Source organism: Chrysoperla carnea, chromosome 4 (genome assembly GCF_905475395.1).
Source record: "Chrysoperla carnea chromosome 4, inChrCarn1.1, whole genome shotgun sequence".
NCBI lineage: Eukaryota > Metazoa > Arthropoda > Insecta > Neuroptera > Chrysopidae > Chrysoperla > Chrysoperla carnea.
This window is the reverse complement of record NC_058340.1, coordinates 75,530,932-75,552,694: the sequence shown is the minus strand read 5'-3', so window position 1 is coordinate 75,552,694 and position 21,763 is coordinate 75,530,932. Positions and strand designations below refer to the sequence as shown.

At 29.2% G+C, this 21,763-nt stretch overlaps 1 protein-coding gene and 1 pseudogene across 1 annotated transcript in view; both read left to right on the top strand.

Moving 5' to 3' along the window:
* Window positions 1–3,473: 3,473 nt before the first annotated feature.
* LOC123298157 (zinc transporter ZIP1-like) overlaps window positions 3,474–21,763 on the top strand; it is a 55,134-nt gene continuing 36,844 nt past the window's right edge. The window contains exon 1 of the mRNA XM_044880074.1: window positions 3,474–4,614. Within this exon, the coding sequence (XP_044736009.1) occupies window positions 3,537–4,614 (1,078 nt within the window). The 5' untranslated portion in view covers window positions 3,474–3,536. The remainder of the gene's footprint in view (window positions 4,615–21,763) is intronic.
* Window positions 11,943–12,123, top strand: LOC123299380 (annotated as a pseudogene).

The following is a 21,763-nucleotide window of genomic DNA, read 5'->3' as shown; positions in this document are numbered from 1 at the left end:
TTGACAATTTGCCTAAAATTGTTTATTTTATATTTTATGTAAACAATCCTTGTACTGAATACGTTTTTTTTAAATATGTTAATATTTAATAACTCTTCTTGCGGTTTTTAAGTCTGGCCTTGCTAAAAATCATAAAAGACTCTTGTTATGCATGAACAAATTAAAAAAACCAAACAATAGGAGATCGGACTAAATTTTTTTATCATTTCAGATGAAGAATTCTTACTTGAAGTTGGTTTTTAAAATCTTTACTAGTATGCAAGATAAGAACGTTTACAATTCCTAATTAAACAAAGAGAGAAGATACAAACTAGTGACGTCATACACGGGTATCGCCTTACAGATTACATATAAAACTTTGTTTTGCTAAAAAGAGATCGACAACCTTTGAATGCTTATAACTTCTTCGTTTATTAACCAATTTTAATTTCACTTTCAAATTTTATCATGGTATCAAGTATAGTTTTACATTTTTAAGTTTAATATGGCTAATTCGACACCACGGTTATCCCTTATTCTGATTCTTATATAGCACTGGGTTCGTATACTGAACCATTAACATGCTGTATACGCTTAATAGTTTTTGGGTTTTTTGAATTATATAATTGTTGAGAATTTCGCAAGATATGCAACGATATAACAAGATACGTATCTATCTATACAACGATAATTGTTTTTATTTCTCTTTAGTAAAAGATTAAGGGGGTTCGATCGCTTAATAATAATTTTTCAATAGAAAGTGCATATTGTTCTTTTTTCAAAACGATATCGTTTATGTCCGGCACTTACGAGTAAAGTAAGAAAATGGGTAAATTTAGTTGCATATTGAAAAAAACTCGTCTTGATTCTGGGCAGGTCATATTTTTTTTCTAATTACATGCTTGCTAATTATTATTGCATTCATTTATACCTTTTTAGATAAAAATTGCCAAAGACAATCAAAGTTCATTCGTCCAGGTAAATTTTCAAGATTATTTGAAGATCAAGGTCTTGTGACTTGAAACTAGAATTTCAGGTTAAAGTCATGGACACAACAATCGGATGCATTTTTCTGTTCCTAGCGTATTAACTTTCGATTAAATGCAATAAAGATTTTCGAAAAAAAGGTTTTAAATGAAAAATTTCAGTTTTTTTATGAGGATAAACTTTCTGATTTAAAGTATTATTCTATCTCTTAACTTTTAGGATCTAAATTGACCATTAAAACAACCCGGAGAATTAGGTCCTATCTGATGTCGGAACATGATGCCCCACATCAAAATCTGCAACTTTTGTTAAAGTTATTTTTATCCTTTATAAAAGAAAGCCAAAAAAAGCCTTGAGTATTTCAAGCCTTATAACTCGTACAGTAAAGAAAAAGTAAAGTGCTCAAATGATGCCAGATAATAAATCAAATATATTCATTTTCTCAGAATCAGAAAATTATTGGTTTTTCGTTTTAAGACCATATCTACTACGGCTTCTTTTTAAGAATGCAACAAGTCTATGGATTGTTTGTATACAAAGGTTGCCCATTTAAATCGTTTTGTACGACGATTGAAGTACCTTAAGAGGCCTAAAAACCACGCCACGCCATAAACGTTTTTTTTTTAAATGAGCAAACAACCTTTAAATGGCTAAATAAAATATTAAGTCTGAGTATAAACGACCTATACCAGAGACTTTAGAATATTGTGTGCACTGCTTTGTTAGTTCAATCAACCTGTCTAAGCGTATTGCTAAATTTGCAAAAACTCGTAACCAAAATAAGAAAGTTATGAAAATATGGAGAAAAAATTCCCAGAAAGATTTTTTGATTTGATTAACTCGACCTGAAATAATGATCTTTCGATTTTAATATTTAATTTGTTTATATACTTGAAAAATCTTCAACAATCGAGTTTTCTACTTTGCGTTGTTCGAATTTGAGTTTGAATACTTAATTTTGTACTGCAATTTATAGCCAAAAATAAGTTAAAATTCAATTTGCGTAGCCAAAATTAAAAAAATATGTAATTACTTGAAATTTCAAAATATATCGAAAAAATCTTTAACAATCGAGTTTTCTAGTTTTCGCTTTTCGAATTTGAACAATAGCTAATCGTTATTTTTCGAAGTAAAAGTGATTGAGAATTATCGAAGTAAGATTCAAATGTTTTTAGAGGGATTCTAATATTTGATGTGAAATTGTCTTTTGAAATATGATCATAAGTTTGTGATGCATCTCGCGACCTGTTGTTATTCGAGTGATGCGAGTGAATTTGTCAAAAAAATACTTGAATGAAAACTAATTTGACTCGAGTTCATTTACACTCGAGTTACCGAGTCAACTCGATACGACCGAGTATATTCCGAGGAGTATAAATAGCTAGCGAGTTACTCGAAAACTCGAGTACAACTCGATTGACGTAATAAACTTAATCAAGTGATTCGAGTCGAAAATTCTTGTACGACTCGAGAGTCTTCCTACCAGTATGAATATTGTGAAGTTTCTTCTCATTATTCCAACTATGAGATATTGAATTGGTAGCAATTTCCTTCTAATTTTCTTCCACTAGAAACTTCTCCCTAATTCTCTTCTTATTATTTCTGCGTTTATTTTTACAGGAATGAACTGGTAAAGTTTGCAGGTGGTCCTTGGATAAGAAGAGCGTTCAACAGGCAAGAATGGTTGTCATAAGAGGAGGCCCTTGCCCAATATTTGGGATAATACTAGGCTATTATTATTATTATTGGTTATGCGTGTAGGAATTGTGGGAAAATCGAATACCAAAGAGTGTAAATAACTAGCTCGATTTACTCGAAAAAATCAGTACGATTCGAGTGATGTAATAAACCTACTCGAGTGACTCAAGTCGAAAACTCGAACACAATTCGAGTGACTTAATAAAACTCGGGTGATTCGAGTCACAAAATTCTACTCGAATCCTATCACTATTATTATGAAATTTTGCATACTCTTCAACATATTGATTGGACTAACAATAAGCATCTATTCTAGATATATATAAGTAAACAGCTCTGCAGTGTTTAAATGCTTATTTTATATATAAATACAGGTGAGAAAGGTAAAATTGTTTCATTAAACGTCCAACAGTCCACCGTCAAGTCAGTCAAGTCAGTCAGAATCAGTTTTTAGTTTGTGTTTGTTTGAAGCAACACCACAACACGGCACAGACTGAGAGTTGTTTTTATCTATCACATGAACAAAAAACAACAAAACAAATAAACATCACTTTAAACAATTGAAATAATAATAAAACAAAAGTGTTTTGCCTTTAAAAACAGTTTCACTTTATTTCAATTTTATCAATTTTAATAAAACCGCGTTGTTTTTTTGTGTTTTTTAATTAAAAACACCAACACTAATGGATTTTATTTTAAAATTTATTTAAACAAAATATTAACAAATTTTAAAATTAAATAAAATATTTAAAAAAACAAAAGACAAATGAATTTTATAAAATAATAAACAAAAAACAATCGATTTTAATATTAAAAGTGAAAAGTGTTTTTAAAAGTAAATAATCCAAAAAAAATTAAAGTGAGTACCAAAAATGGATTTCCATACGCATTCTGATGTCCATATATTACATGCCGAAGATGCCGAAGAAGGTGTTATGATTGCAAAAATTACCGCAATGTTTACATTATTTTTAAGTTCAATGTTTATGGGCTTGTTACCAATCAAATTATCGAAAGTATTTAAATGGCAACAAATCAGTGATGTTAAATCACATAAATTTGTATCATTATTGTTATCGTTTGGCGGTGGTGTCTTATTGTGCACCACATTCCAACACTTACTACCGGAAGTCAATGAAAGTATCGAAGAGTTACAAGAACATGTTGAAAATTTCCCCGAATTTCGTTTTCATTTAGGTGAATTTTTAATGTGTGCCGGTTTCTTTATCATTTATTTCGTGGAAGAGCTGGTTCATTTATATTTACATTATCGGGAACATCATGTTTGTGATTCGGAGTTAACATCCGTGTTTCAACGTAGCATTTCGATTCGACGCTCACAAATGAAAAATGAAACAACTCCGACTACCATGTCTACAACCGATTTATTGAATCCAGAAACCGGGGTTGCAATTAAAATACCAATCGATCAACATTGTCCAACTTTGGATCAAAAACATATCGGGCACAGTCACATGATTTTACCAACCTCATCGAATGAAGATCCATTTGTTACCAATTTACGTGGATTATTGGTTGTTTTGGCGTTGTCAGTGCATGAATTGTTCGAAGGTTTAGCCGTTGGTTTAGAGAAATCCACATCAAATGTTTGGTATATGTTTGCCGCGGTTTCAGCACACAAATTAGTGATTGCATTCTGTGTGGGCGTCGAATTAATTGCAACGAAAACTCGAATCTCATTAACTGTTTTGTATGTGTTCGTATTTGCTGTGGTCAGTCCTTTGGGTATTGGAATTGGTATTGGATTAAGTATTACGGAAGATCCAGACCATGTTACTGATATTGCATCAATGATCCTACAAGGCTTAGCCACTGGTACACTTTTGTATGTGGTGTTCTTCGAAGTATTACAAGTTGAACGACAAGGTTTTAGACAATTCTTGGCGATTTTAGTTGGTTTTATGGTTATGTTTGCTTTGCAATTTTTGAGTAAGTACCAATTTTTTGTTTCTCTTATTATTTAAAATTTATAGTTAACCCGTCAGCACTCTCGTCAACCATTCGGTAATCTTTAGTCGCATGATGAGAGATTTGCTAAATTTTCCAATTTTTACTCATTTGAAGAAAATTTCTCAGAGTTTATACATATCAAAATCTCAAAAAAATAAATGAAATGATCTACTTTCTAAGCCCAAAAAAAACTCGAATTTTTTTTATTATTAATTAAAATTTTCACTAAAAAAACGTTTTTTATTTAAAAATCAGAAAAAAAATTTAGACAATATAAGAATTAAGAATCAGAAAAAATTTGGACAACAAATTCCCTAATCTTTAAACTTGAGACAAAATTATTGAAACGCGACAAAGAGACGCTTCACTTTAATTCAGTTGAAACCATCAACATAAAAATATTGGAATACTCATTTAAACTTAATGTGTACCTAATACAATAAGAGATATATTACTTAAGTCTATGGATAAACTAATCTTAAATTTGATGATAATTCACTAAATTATTGAATGATAACAAATTTATGATAAGAGTCATTAGTTTTTTTTTAACTTTTTTTACTATAAAAGTTTATAAATCATTTTACTATTGCAAAATATTTAGAAAAACAGTTTATCAAAATTTTGTTCTTTTTTTATCTTTTTTTATGACGTCATGAATTTATCAATTTCCATTAATTGAAAAATGTTATCTTGGAAAATTTGTAAAATGACTTTTAACCGGAGTAATCATTTTGAGAAATACTCGATTTAAATTTTTTGTACACGGCATATATTGTAAAACTTACCGTTTCTTAGGACGAAAAATTATAAAACTATACAATAACATGTTTAACAAAGCTCGTTGGACACTGACAATATGGTGGCGCGAGAGATTGCGCGTAAATAGTGCAGTGTGATGTCATTGTTTTACCGCGAAATTTCAAATTTGAATAATATATCACTCTGGGTCTTATTTACTTCAGGCACCTTTTTACTACACCAATAAACTTTGTGAATTTAAGACGTGATTTTGAATGAATTTACTAAAAGATGGCAAGTTTTAAAAAATTGAATAGAATTTAAAATTTTCACAGTTTTCACTTACAGAAAGTGTTCCTAGTGTATGAAAATTCTATCAGTAGATAGAAACCCAGGGTTTGGGTTTTAACCCCCCCCCCAGAACTTTTTGTAAAATGAACGTACTACGCCCCTGGTTTTCTTCATTTCAATAGACAGCCACTCAAATAAATTTCTAATATTTGGTATAATCTAAATTATAAATTATTGATAAATTAGAATTAATTTTTTTTAAATAAAAATTATATAATCTTTAAAAATCAAGTCTATAGTCAAAAAAAAAACTTGTTTGTATTTACTCAAACTAAACTGAATTTATTTGCAAACATAAGCAGTTTATAAGCCTCATCAATTTATTAATCGTTGCAGCAAAAATATTTGTTTATTCCAAAAAAAAAAAAAAAATTATTGTGTTATCGCAAATGCAATATTTATAATTAATTTCGCTGACATTTGCAAAATATGGAATAGTCCAAGAACCGATGCAATGAATTTGTTGAAATGCAAATTTTGAATACGGCATTCGATTCGTTAGAAAGTCGGGAAACTTTGTGATTTAATTTGATTTATAAGAAATTAAAAAATATGCAATTAGCATAATTAAAATGAATTTTATAATTATTTTATGTTATTCGGTTAATAGTGAAGACAATAATTTCAAACTAGTTACGCGGGGGTTTTTCGGATCGCTGAACACGAATATTGCAAAAGAATCGGTCTCAGAGGTACTTCGTGCAGAGGATGAACGATATCCCCCTCGCCTTTTAGAGTTTTCGAGAAATTCGTCATATTATCAGTACAAGCAGGATTCGTGACAGGATTCTGCCTCAAAACTCCTGGAGACGACGAAGAAGCGTTTAATCTGGACACCAGGTGCCAATTTGCCTGTATTGACTTTTAATAGTGGAGATTTACAAGTTTTAATTCAAAATCTTTATTATTAAAAGTCAATACACAGACAAACGATGACAATACGTAAATAATACACAAAAACAAAAATTGTATTATCTTTCTTATACACATTATATGTCCATAAGAATACCTATGCCTAAGACTCGAACACTCCTGTAATACTCGAACCATACTATATCCCCTAATACTCGACACTCTCAAATTTAGAGCAGGCATGGGCAAACGTAACTTCGAGAAGTCTCGCATACTTCTGTAACTAACGTACGAGTAAGACAGTGACAACCTAACCAGTGATAACCAAAAATACGATTAAGACAGAGATTTTTTTTCTACATATTTCATTACTATTAGAGAAACCGAGATAAATAAGAGTCGTATCCCCACCCGTCTCACTTCCTCCTCTATGAGCAATGCGGACTTGGATAAAGAGACACACAATAAAGTTTATGGCACACAATAAAGTTATAAAAATGGTGGCTTCGAGTATTTTTTTCGATGTAAATCAGTTAAATCTCAAGTGATATTTTGCGTTACATTTTAAAATAATGTATTTAACACTTAAACTGACCTAAGCTTTATATTAACTTAAGCTTTATAATAAAATATTTATACGACGGAATTTATTTTTGAAGTAAAATTTTAAAAATAATGTTTTCAAATCCTTAAGTTAATTAATATTTCATTCACTACAATGTATGCATGCTTTTATCAAATAAATCGTATTATTCATTTTTATTCAATTAATCCGATAAACATTTTTTTTTCTATTTTGGTCGTTAAGTATTTTAAATTAAGTAAATATTATTAGGTGTGGTCAGAATTCCATTCGTAGAACGGGTATTAATTTCTACGAATTTTTATTTTGTTTATGCACTTGGAAAACACTAATTAGGTAACCTAGTTGTCTAAACTAGAACTACGAATTGTTATCGACAGTCGGTGGGGTTTATTTGATTTTAATTTGACCAATAAAAATAATCAAGTTCAAGTATTGCCATCTGGTAGTCTAAATTGAATCTACCGAAAACGTGTCCACTTTTTGTTTTAATTAGTACGAATTATTATCGCCAGTTGACGGAGTTGCGACTCTCAGTTATCAATAAAAGAGTTAGAAAGTAAAAAAAAATTTAATTGTAGAAAAAAACATAAAATTTGTCGTCAAACTTTCACCGATTTTTCCATCCATTTTTACATAAATTAAAATAATTAAAATTATTATAGATTTATTAAGAATTGAATGCATAATGATCTGCTAATATGATTTTAAATCATCAGTTTTTACGCAATTTAAAATTGCATAAAAAAATTTTATAATCTCCATATGACTTCCATGTACAAAGTTAATAATTCTGCATACATCTCAAATATTTACTAACTGGTGATCGTAGTCAGAGCTAAGCTAATTATGTGATAGTGTGTCGTATTTAAGATGAAGACACTCTCATATTTTCGTTATTTATAGGATTATCCATTATAAATTTTGGACAGTTATGCAGGGTGATTTGTCACATTTTTTAAGATACTTAACCGAAATCAGAAATTTAAACTCAGCCTCTCTAACCATCTCTGATGCTAGACAAAATATTAAGAATCGGCCCTATTTGTCAATTTGTAGAAGGCTGAATTTAAAGTTCTGATTTCGGTTAAGTATCTTAAAAAGTGTGACCAAACAGCATGTATGACTGTGCAAAATTTCAAATCGATATTCCTCTAAATAAATAAAATATGAGAGGATGTCTTCATCTTAAATGCGACACACTTGTATATGGAGGGATACTTAAATAGATTTTGGTAATTAACCCAAGGAAGACCAACAGTGGATTAGATAAAGGTGAAAAGCACCTCACAATCAATGATGAATTAATTTTCAATAAAATTATCATAAAACATGAGATTACACTTTTGATTATAATTCTTTAATTTATGTAATTCAGCCTAAACAAACTATCATCACAAGAATTATTAAATTTTAAATTTAAATTATTTAGAAGATTCTTCTACTTCACTTGCAGGTGGATCCAATTAAATTGCGCACTTTTTAACTTAAAACAAATTTTTAAAAAAACTTGCAAATGATTGTACAAGAGCTTTCTTTATGTTTTTTTCTTCAAGAAAGTTTTTGTTGACTAAATTATTTTTTAATTTTTCTGATAGTTTTTGAAGTGAAAACTTCTTTAAGCGCTTTAGGCACAGCAGAAAGTTTCTTTCTATTTGTTCAAATGAAAATACGTAATGTGAGTTTTCAGTTGAAGTGTATAGTCTCACTCTTATTTGATAAGTGGTACAAAGTTAATATAACAAAAGTTATTAAAAGTATCGTATATGAGAGACTTTGACTTATAAAGTACACAAAAAATGTTGAAATAAATGTAAAAACTTTTTTTTCATAATAAAAATTGGTAACGCAATAATATTTGCTTTTATGGTGATTAAAACAAAAAATTCCCTTTAACAAAAATAGAATAGATATCAGGAATGTGTCACAATAATTAACATAATCGTTATGAAATATTGAATAAAAACTTCCCCTGATAATCTAAAATATAAAAAAAATTTTCGAAATTTTTTATATTTTTAATCATTTATAAAAAAATGTTTATAGATTTAAAGCACGTCTTGCAAAACGTTAATCGTGATTCTATTTTGTGTTTTATAGAGAAACATTTTAAATTAAATGTTATTTATAACATATCACGATTTATCCGTGTAATATGTTATGCATATCAATTATTACCTACCACTGCACGATTATTTCTAATTTTTATATAAGATATATTAAAGGATCATGGACAATTAACTAACCCCATATGCACTTGTCAATCAAAATATGGTTCAATTTACGAAGAAGAATTAAATTTATCATTACAATTACTGGAAATGAAACATTTCCACTTGTTTCTAAAGTTGGGAAAAATCTTTTATACATTTGTTTTTCAATTATTTTCTAATTTGAATATCACACAAAAATTTATTAGGCCTCTTGGTATTAGTAGTGGCAACGTCACAAAAAAGTTGATTTCATAGACCTTTTCATTTCAATTACGATTCATTATTGTTTCGAGCAGATAAAAAGCTATAAAAATTGCTAATTTTAAAATCAATTAAAGACAATTTTTTTTTATATCATGTTTTATGACCTTTCAGCAATTATAAATTATAATTGCCAGACAATTTTGCTAACACCACGCCAAATATTATTCTAATAATTTAAAAAAGTGTAATTTTAAATTGCCAGCGAGAAATTAGGTTGCTTTCCTAGTACAGATCCAGTGTGCTTAGTACTTCATCCATTAATTCAAACATTGAAAAAATACTCGAAATTCAGGTGTCTTAAAATATACTTTCGAAAACTTTGCCATCTTTTGCATCATATACAGAAAGTTTGGTAAATCATTTCACATGCTACATCCATGTGTATGAGAGAGGATATATATACATTAAGCAATATGTATAAGAAAGATACTATTATATGTTTGTTTGTATGCATGCTTGTGTGTCTGTATTATTTAACCAACTCATAATACATGTAAAAACATACTCAACTACAGTTCAGGGACCAAATGCATTAAACTGCCGCTGAGCAAAGTTACAAACACATAAAAGCAAATATATAATAGTATCTTTCTTATCCACATTGCTTAAGGTATATGTACTCTCTCATACTCATAGAAGTAGGAGACGAAATTATTTATCAAACGAGAATTGTATAGCAATCGAATTGTATATCTATTAAGCAATGCAAATTGACAAACTTCGTAATAAATTGTTTGAACTCGAACTTTTCAAATCGAATTATAAATAACAATTGAACAATTTAAATTGTCATTAAAACAAATAAAAATTTGTTCACCATTGAATGTAAAATAAAAAAAAAGACAATTTCTTTTTAACTTTCTCTAAAAATTGCCACAAAAATAAATTATGTCAAATTTGATATAAATTACGATATTTTTAACAACATGCAAGGTTAACAATTTGGATAATTAATATAAAAAATTAATTTTAGTAGCTTAATTAGGTACCATCTCTATCGACAATAAAAGTATTATTTTTTAATGATTCTAATTATAAGATTATTAAATATGATATTTTAATGAATCTTTTTTTTGGTTTTGTTTTTTGTTCAATGACCTTGATTGAAAGATTTATGGAGACACTCGTTTTAATTAGTCACACAAAAAAAAAAATTATTTAACGGTAATTTAATTTTAGAATTTTACGTAATTTCTATTCATTTTTTTGTATATGCATTCACAAAAATGTAAGAAATTGTTGTTAATTATCATTAAAACAAAAATTCTTATTTTTACAAATTTGAGAATTTAGCCAAAAAAATCTTCAAGAGTGTTAAATGAAATTTTTGGAAATCGCCGGAAAGATTTGATTCTATTGTGCTTAAAACTGGTAACTTAAAAGTGGTTTTGGTAAAACCACTGACTTTGATAGTTAATTTCTTCTAAATCTTTCAAAGAATCGATATGAATTTTTCACAAAAGACGTATACCCATGTAGGAACCGCCATAGTTGAACGACGGGGCCTAGCCTGGTCCAGTACTGGGGAGCCCAGCTTTGGCGCCCCGATATTGGCCCATGCTTGAGCCAAGATGAAATAATTAGCCTTGGCCGACCCAACGATTGCCCGAGCCTGGGACAAGGCTGGGTTGCCCAGCCTTGGCCGATCCAATGATTATCCAAGCCTGGGCCAACATTGGTTTGCCATAGAACGGCCAACGCAAGGGAGCCCAGTCTTGGGCCCAGACTAGGCATCCTTGCCTTGGCCAATCCAAAGATTATCCAAGCCTGGGCCAACATTGGTTTGCCATAGAACGGCCAACGCAAGGGAGCCCAGTCTTGGGCCAAGACTATACATCCTAGCCTTGGCCAATCCAATGATTATCCAAGCCTGGGCCAACATTGGTTTGCCATAGAACGGCCAACGCAAGGGAGCCCAGTCTTGGGCCAAGACTAGACATCCTAGCCTTGGCCAATCCAATGATTATCCAAGCCTGGGCCAACATTGGTTTGCCATAGAAAGGCCAACGAAAGGGAGCCCAGTCTTGGGCCAAGACTAGGCATCCTAGCCTTGGCCAATCCAATGATTATCCAAGCCAGGGCCAACATTGGTTTGCCATAGAACGGCCAACGCAAGGGAGCCCAGTCTTGAGCCAACATTGGTTTGCCATATTTATATATTCGAAGCAAGGGAAATATAACTTCCTCCTTCTCTGTCTTTTAGTCACTATCCTTTTTACAAAGTAATATTTATTTTTAAAACCTCTCACTAATAAGATGTTCTAGTAAGGTGTATATAAACATATTTTTACCGGTACAATGTTATCGTTTCTCGGCTCAATGAGCTAAGATCTGTTCTTGTCAGCTTAATATCTGTTACGTCTCGCATTGCGAGACCAGTATATTAAACTATTATTTGGAACATGGTAGTTTGTTAGGAGCTTGCTCCTCTTCTACCGCGGGTTGACTCAGTGTTGCAGTACAGCTGGGATTGTCCCTGTCAAATAAATCACAAAATAGGATTCTTCATAAAATAATCTTAAAACTTAACTATGGCCCAGCCCTGTCAACTAGGCATGGGCCAGACCTAAAACTTAACTGTGGCCCAGCCCTGCCAATCAGGCATGGGCCAGACCTAAAACTTAACTATGGCCCAGCCCTGCCAACCAGGCATGGGCCAGACTTAAAACTTAACTATGGCCCAGCCCTGCCAACCAGGCGTGGGCCAGTCGGGGTAACCAGTCTTGGGCCAGCATTATCATTCCAGACTTTACCCAAGCCTGGGCCAAGTCTGGCTTACAAGTCTGGCCCAGAGTTCTACATAGTTGGACCAAGCCTGGGCCAAGCCTGGGCCCGCCGTACTTTCCTACATGGGTAAAAGGATGATTTAATTGAAAAATCAAATTTCATATCTTTGGTTTCAGTTTCAATTTACGGCATCGAAATAACTTAAAATACCAAACTTAACAATTATTGACGAAATACGACCTCAGTTTCTGCAAAAATATGTGAAAATAGGGTATTATCGTTAGTCAAAAATAAGTTATGAAATTTGGAAAAGGTTAAAATTTATGTAAAAATATACTTAAATATTCTGATTTCGAGTCATAAAAGCACATTTTTCTTTTAAAATATTAAAATTAAAAATCGTAATTTTTAAACTGTATATCACGTGACCTAAAACCCTGCTGTGTTGTCATAGCGGTATGAGTCATAGACCATCAATTAGTTCAGTGTAGACAGCTGGGTATAATGTATACATAGATAATAAGTATTTATATTTATTATAATCAGATGTCTATGAATATATCTGTCAAACTTATTTGTGTTATTTCGTGTAGTGATACCCATATTACGTCATCAAATTTTGAAGTACTTTTTCAAAAATAGTAGAATACCCCTATTATTGACGAAATACGACTACAGTTTCTGCAAAAAGTATGTGAAAATTGGCCACCCAGACTGTGACATCTACGTGGCAGCCTTGGCAGCCACATGACCGAAGTCATAATGAAATATTAATTGCATAAAATTATCTTTCCAATAAAGCCAGTGTCATTGATATTAATAATATTTGTCTTCGCTTTCCCGTCACCATAATTAAAAAACAAACAATTGTGCCAAGCTATAAACATTGTATTCGTTGTGTGCGTAGTCATGGTAGGGATAATAAAATCGATGCCAGCGCTTTAAGTGAAAAATTTTGGAGATAAAGTGGGCTGTTATGACTAATTTGCAATTCTTTACATGTTAATGATATAGAAACTGTCAAATTAAAATGATTGAAAAACACTAATTAATTAAACTTAATGCATTAAAAATTGTGAAAATAAGAAATCAAATTGTACAAATATTATTTTTCAAATGTTAATTATCGTAATTATTTATTTAAATTTGTGAAACAAGAATATTAAATTTTAAATGTAAGTTTTCAATGCAATCCACACAATTATATATGCATCCATTAATTCTATAATTAAAGTAGTGTATCGTTGTCATGGAAACGAAATTCACGCTCGGAGCGAATACACATGAATCATGCGGTATTACCCTTTTAAACGATATACCGTATGATTCATACACATTTAGAAAGTTAAATAATAAATAAATATCCTTGAAGATTTCTTACTTTAAAAACAACCGTAAATTATTGATGCGTATACTGTTTCAAAATGGTTGTCTTAACTCTTAATTAAGTTTACTTAAAATTAAGTACAAAAAAATTAAACTGCTGCCTAAGTGTAGGTATTTATTATTGTTTGTAATATAAGTAATCAGTATCAGTATTAAAAGAGGAAATTATTTAATTCATTCAAGTAATTTTAAAAAGGAAATTCAATTTTTAACATAAGATTGTTCAACTTCTTCAAATACAGGACGTCACACTTATTTATAAAATGCAAAATAAATAATTTGTTCTCTTGTTATTTTTACACTTTCAAGCTACGGCAAAACAGCTTTTAGAAGTATAAATTGTGCTTTATATGATTGAATGTTGTGAACGAAATAGCTTGAAAATATCGACTACGAATTCTTTCGAATATTTGAGACTTATACTTTAAATTTTGAGGTTGGATCCAGTTAAAACTTCGGAAATTTTAGTTATTTTTTCAATCTCTGATTGAATTCGTTTAGCTAACGCAGCTTCTGCGCTACGAATTTGTATACCATGTATATATGAAATATATCATAGTATATTAAGTTTAGTCCCAAGTTTGTAACGCTTAAAAATATTCATGTTACGAACAAAATTTTGGTTAAGGTGTTCATAAAATCACTTAATTAGTCCATTTTTGGTTGTCTGTCCGTCTGTCTGCCAACACGATAACTCAAAAACGAAAAATGATATCAAGTTGAGTGCTCACGACAGCGTGCTCCGGACATAAAAAGTGAGGTCGTAAATGGGCAAGATAAGTCAATTTGATCTTGGGTTCGTTGGGACCCATCTTCTAAACCGTTAGAGATAGAACAAAAGTTTAAGCACAAAAAATGTTCTTTGTAAAAAAATAAACAACTTTCGTTTGAAACATTTTTTCGTAAACATCACTGTTTACTCGTGAGAGCGCAAATTATATAGTATGTATATTATATGGGCGTAATGTGACTGTCTATACATGGTATTTCAACTATTAACTCAGTCAATTGTTTGTTTTCACTTGTTTTTAATTTGAAGTTGAATTTGTCTTTTGAAATATTGTATTTGTAAAATCACCTCTATGTAATTGATGAATAACTCTGATCAGTGACCGGATTAATAAATTTGTTATGATAATCCATTTTAAATAATAAGAATAATAATAAAATTTGTTAAACATTAGGTAGGTACTCATTGTTTTTTATTAAATTTAAAACAATTGTTTTTAACAAACTAAATAAATAATGAACTAACAAACATAATAGTACAACGGATGCAGACAGAACTAAATGATCTCTTGAAAATGATTGCAGCAGCATATATTTATTATTTCTATATGATATTGCTTTAAATTACTATAACTACTAAAATAATAAAAATATTATGCAAATGAAGTCACTTAGTTCATGTAGTTATAGTTAGTTAGTTTTAGTCACTGATTCAGTAATTTATATAAATATTTTAAGTGCATTAAACTGAAACAAAAAAAATAAAATTAAATCATTAAAAAAGGTGACAACATTATTATTGCACTCTTTAAATTACATTTTTATCATAAACGTGTGACATATGAAAGAGTTTTAAGCTTATGATGACATATTTTATGCTTCAAATATATTCAATGCAATGCAACATTCTTCAATGTTTTTTAACTATTGACTAGAAGCATTTAAAAACCATATCAATTTATAATAATATTACCACACAACAAAATTAAATAGAACATCATGGTAATAAAGAAAAAATTGATGCATCTTTGAAATTTTGCACAGTTGTTTATTAGGTTGTAATAGCTTTGTACCAAAAAGTCCATCTCTCAGGAGCGCGCTTAACACTTTAAGGGGTAGTTGAAGGTTTTAATCAATTTTTTACAAATAAAAAAAAAATAAAAATTGTGTATCAAATTTAAAAAAAGTTCTAGCTGAAGTATTATAGCGCATTTTTGTTTTTTTTTTCGACTTTCTAGCTTCAAAATTGCCCGAGATATGCCAATTTTAAAATGGAGTTTTGTTGCTAATTCAATCAAATAAAAAAGTATCCATCTTGTAAACCATTGGAGATAGAACAAAAGTTTAAATATAAAAGTTATTCCTTATAAAAAAATTAAACACTTTTATTCCAATCATTCTTTCGTAAATATCACTGTTTAACCGTGAGGACGCAACTTAAGAAAATACTTTAGTGTCCATTTTTTCCAAAACTATAAAAAAAGTGTGTTGAAAATTTTCAGATTAACTTTAACTAGTGGTTTTGTGAAACATTCTAGAAAAACAAAAGAAAATTCCCGAAAATACTTTCAAAAATTTCGGAATATTTGAAAGTATTTTGGAGACGCCCTCACGGGTAAAAAGGGCTGTTTAATCAAAGATATTTCAAACAAAAGTTGTTTATTTTTTTATAAGAAACATTTTTTAATTTAAACTTTTGTTCTATCTCTAACGGTTTAAAAGATGAGATCCAATTGACCCATGTTGCTCATTAACGAACTCGACCATCGATATGTACCCTCGATATTTTAAGCGTTACAAACTTGGGACTAAACTTAGTATACCTTGATATATATTACATATATACATGGTATATAATTATTTATGACTTCGTTAATAGTCCAATCCAATAATAGTCCAAATAGTTTTTATTATCTTTAATTAATTTAATTTTTAAGACAAATAATTCAAATTTTTCAAAAATTGATACTAGAATTACCATTTTATAATTCCTTGTTGACTCTAAGAAAACTAGGGCTACAAAGTTACAAACCAAAGTGCTTAAAAACCCGGATTCAATTAATAGATTATAATATTATTCGATTAGATTTGATATAAGTCAAGGTATATAAAATATAGATTTAGATATATAAAATGAAGAATTCAAATTGCACACGTTTTCAGTGTCCTTTTAACCGGCCTAGTAAATCGTATTGAAATACCTATAAGTAAGCAGTTGTAGTCGATAAAAACCGCTGTCAATTACAGTTAAAAAAACACATACGTGAACATTTTAATAGTAAGCAAATCAATATAATAAATTGTCAAGAATCGCTAACTGCTCGCACGAGCACCAGCACTAGCACTGTTTGCTTGTTTGTTACCTTTCAAACAGCTTTGATTTGTGGAACATTTTTGTTGAAAATCATTTCTTAGAATTATTGGTATTAAATTGTAAACTTCTCTGTTTTAATTCTTGCGGTTTTTTTTTAAATTCAATCGTAATTCCACGAATTTGCTGTTGTTAAACAATCACTCAACGTTTGTCTCTTTAAATTGTTTTTGTTTTTTTGAAAACCGGATTTACTTTAAACGACTATTACTGGCTGACTGATCGAATTCAATCGATACACGATTTTTAATATTTATCTGTACTTAATAAATAATAATCACGGTATAAAAAGAAATTTGATAAACTTGTGATTAAGATTTGCACTTTAAAATACAGGAAATATTTATCCAAAAAAATTGGTAACGCAGGAGCTGCGTCAGCTAAGCGATTTCTCTCAGAGATTGAAAAATTAAGACACTTTTCTTAATATTGCATTTTTAATTTTTCATAAATTTTTATTTCGAAAACTAGAATAAAGTTTTCGAAGTCTAGATAAATAATCCAAAGATACGACCCCACTACCGTGCTCATACATTTTTAAACTAAGGACAAACAAGTGACTGAGTTAATTGTTGAAATACCATGTATAAACAGTGTTGATTACGGATTTGTTTGTTTTTTCATGTCATATAAGTAAAGAGAGATAGCCAGCCATATATATACTCACTGTCAGAAAAAAAGGCACAGTTAAAACATTCTAAGCGTACTCATCATATGTTATGTTATAATAGTAACACTTAGAATGTTTTAAAACGAGCATTTTTTCTGACATTGAGTATACATGTCACACACACATGGCTGATAATCCCATATAAAACATATTATACAATCATTCGAACATAATTTGCGGCCTCACGGGTAAAAAGTGATGTTTTCGAAAAAATGTTATTTTTTTTAAGGAACATTTTTTACATTTAAACTTTTGTTGTATCTCTACCGGTTTACAAGATGGGTCCTACGGACCAAGGACTCAATAAACCTACGCTGCTCATTTACGAACTCGACCTTACTCTTTACGCCCTGAGCACGCTGTAAAAATTTCAACTTAATATCTTTTTTCGTTTTTGAGTTATCGTGTTGTCAGACGGACAGACAGACAACCGGAAATGGACTAATTAAGTGAGTTTATGAACAGCTATACCAAAATTTTGTTCATAGCATCAATATTTTTAAGCGTTACAAACTTGGGACTAAACTTAGTATACCTTGATATATTTCACATGCATGGTATAAAAATACTAAACTGATAAAATACTCAATTACCATTGTTTCTTATTTTTATTTATTTTTGCTAATATGAGAATGAAAAGTTAAAATCAGTGACCATAAAACTTTTTGCTTAGTTTTTTTTCTTTCTATCTTATCTATTTCCTGAAATAATTAAGGAAATTAAAAAAACAAAACAATTTCAATCACGTGCATGTATGTTTTTAAAAAAATAAATAAATATTATACATTAAAATATGTGAAGAATAAAATTATAATTTAAATAAATTAAAATAAATAATATAATTGTTTAAATAATCAAATAAAATAAATAAATAAATTTTAATTTATTTATTTATTATAATTTCTCATTACAACATAATTTTACGTAATTAAAATATTATTCATTTTAATACAGTTTTAAATAATATTTGTTTGTTTATATTATTTTTAATAATAAACACATATCGCACAAATTTTCTTCATCACATCATAAAATTTTCTTGTAGATATAATCAATATTAAAATGTATGAAAAATAAATATAGGATTTCCCTTTAAGCAATTTAAAATAAACATAAAATTATTATTTTATAAATCGGAAAAAAATTTTTTTTTCTCCATTTTGTATAAATTTGTAAAATTTATTTTATGCATTAGACAGATTACACACATATAGACTAGCTAAGCGTACTAACTGAAAAAGCAGTCAATTTACAAAATAATTCGTTACAGGGCAAGCTTAGTAGGAAAGGGTTGATAAAGGGGTTACAAATGTTGGGTAAAAAACAGCTGAATATTTGCCGATGAAGAGGTGTGGCAAACGATTTTTTGCAATTTGCGGCGTAAATACTCGTCCTATCAAATAAAAGTTAAATGTAATTGTTCTAGACAGTAAAAAAATCTAGAACTTTTATTTTTATCATTTTTTAACATTTTCGAGTAACCCTAAATTTTTCGAGAAAAACGCAAAAAACCATATTTTTGGTTTTTAATTCCGCGAAAAAAAAATACAATCGTTTTATAATTTGATACAATTGAATCTATTTGAATTCCTAAGAGCCTAGTATTTTTTGATTTTTTCTAAGTTAAGTATTTTCTGAGAAATTGGTAAAAAATACTTCTTAAGCAAGATAGGCAATTTCTACGGCGCTCCTTTTCTTCGTAAAGAAAAGAATATGTATTACTTTATGAAAAAAAAACATTCTTAAAATTACAAAAAACAGAAAAATTATATAATAATTAAATTTCATATCTATTCCCGTAATTTTTTATGTAATACAAATTACATACTTGATGTAATATTGTGTAGAAATTGTCTCATTAAGGACATTAATGAGAATGCGTGCATATACATAATTTAAAGATGATCCTAAGGATACGTGATGTTTTGATCATATACGAGGAACGCCCTTAAGAGTCCGTTAAATCGAACAAAAATGATCAGTTTAAATTGTATAATTTTCATAAGTTCTTGTTATACAAAAAATTATCATGGATATCAAATTCTGTTTCTTGCAAAATTAATTCCTTCATCAATTCAAACAAAGGCGTCAGAATCTTGTAAGCTGTCTAGTAATGCGCTATATGTCTATGAATTTTTATATGAAAATATGTAATATTAATACTAAAAAATGCAAGCAGAAATGATTCACAAAATTTGTTCTTTGTGCTCCGGTGTAGTACACAGAATATAAATCACTAAGACACTAAGTGTAAAAAGTGTGTACACTAGGGTACAGAAAAAACAGTTGTGTAGTAATTTATCTACCTAGCTATTTCTATGAATAATACAGTTTCTTCTACATGATTTATTCAGATGCAAGATAAAAAATAAGCTTTGATAAATAATACACATGGAATTACACTACTACTTCTGTTTTAGACCTCTTTTTATGGTATATAGATGTAAATATAAACAACCGTTTTAGGTTATTAGGTCAAATGTAGATTATTCAAATAATATTCCATGCATTCAGGATTAGAAGAAAATCATTGTATCATAAAATTTTATGCAACAGTGTTTCCTGCAGTTTTTTTAATAATTTCAAAGTTTTAGTAAATTTTTTCAAATTTTATGGTAAAAACATAGGCGTCACTAAAATGAACTTATAGTCTAGTTCACATGTACGATTTTTTCTAACTTTTTTGTATATTCTCCGAAAATTACGAAACAGGTGTCATTCGATTCGTAATTATATGTAGAAAGTTTACTGAAAAATCCGAAATGGCGCTGAAAAAAATTGTAAAAGTTATAAACAATTAAGTGAAAAATCTGAGTCTGAAAAAAGATCCAAAGAGATGAAAAAATTTCCTAAAATAAAGTTCCGACTGCCAAAATTGTATCTCTAATATTTATAATTTTTACAGAGCCTTGAAAATAGCGCAAAATACGGCAAGTCTGGCTCTCGCGCGCGTTCTGTCTCTGAGACCTACTATCAAAAAAAATTATTTAAACATATAAAATATGAATATTAATAATTAAAAAAATTAATGTAGTTTTGAGATACATGAATAAACAATAAACCGTGGTTTACAAATTTTTTTCCCAATTTTTCCATTAGTTATGTAATTGTTAACTAACGATTTTTTCTATACAGAATGTTAACATAAAATCTCCGATATTTATTAAATTAAAACCCCAGAATTTTTTTCCCTCCGTGAAGTTATTCTTATTAGGCTTACAAATAAATTACCGTTTTTAAAATTTTAAAATTTTGATTTTTCAATTTGTTATTAACATTTGAAAATTAACAAATGAAAAAAGTAATGAAAAAAAATTTTTTTTTTACATTTTTTTAATTGTTTTAATTTTTTATAGTTAAAAGCTACATAAAAATAATTTTTTCAAATTTTTTACAATTGTTGTTTAAAAAATTGTTATAAACAAATACATAGTTTATGAGTAAATCGAAAATTTTTTTTTGCAATATGTTCATTAACATATAATTACGTATACTACATATAATTACGAATCGAATGACACCTGTTTCGTAATTTTCGGAGAATATACAAAAAAGTTAGAAGAAATCGTACATGTGAACTAGACTATTAATGAAAGAATTATAGAGAAGGCATCAAAAATTTGTTCCAATATTTAATTGTGTTTTTAAACAAAAACGAGAAATGTCGTGGCTGGCCTGGTGAGAACTATGTTCCTTTTGCATCTTCGTACATTATAAATGAAACGCTTACTTTTTTACAAGATATTTTTCTGAATATTTGTGGTATTAATTTTAGAAGTCAAATACTTGTTTTATTCATTAAAGAATTAAATTTTATAGCTACTTTTACTTTTTTTGACCATATGAATTATTAATTGTAATATTAGTTTAAAAAAGACATATATCTGATTTAATAGTCAACCTAATATCTGTGTAGTATTACATTTGGTTTGGTCAGGATATTTATTATGACTTGGTACTTACTTTAAATTGTCTCTATTATCGTTAATCGTTAATTAATTATCGTTAATTTCTGATAACTCAATTTCACAACTCATTTTATAAATCATAAATATATTTTTGCATATTCGCAAAATTCATGACAAGCTGAATCGATTGAAAAAGTTTTAGTTTCTTAGGTAACAAACAAGGTACCGATAATCAGAACGCACAACAAATCAGAACGATAACATAGATGTGATAAGGAACATATTTCCAAAAAAAATCGAGGATTATTAAAGCCACGGAAACATTTTCGAGCC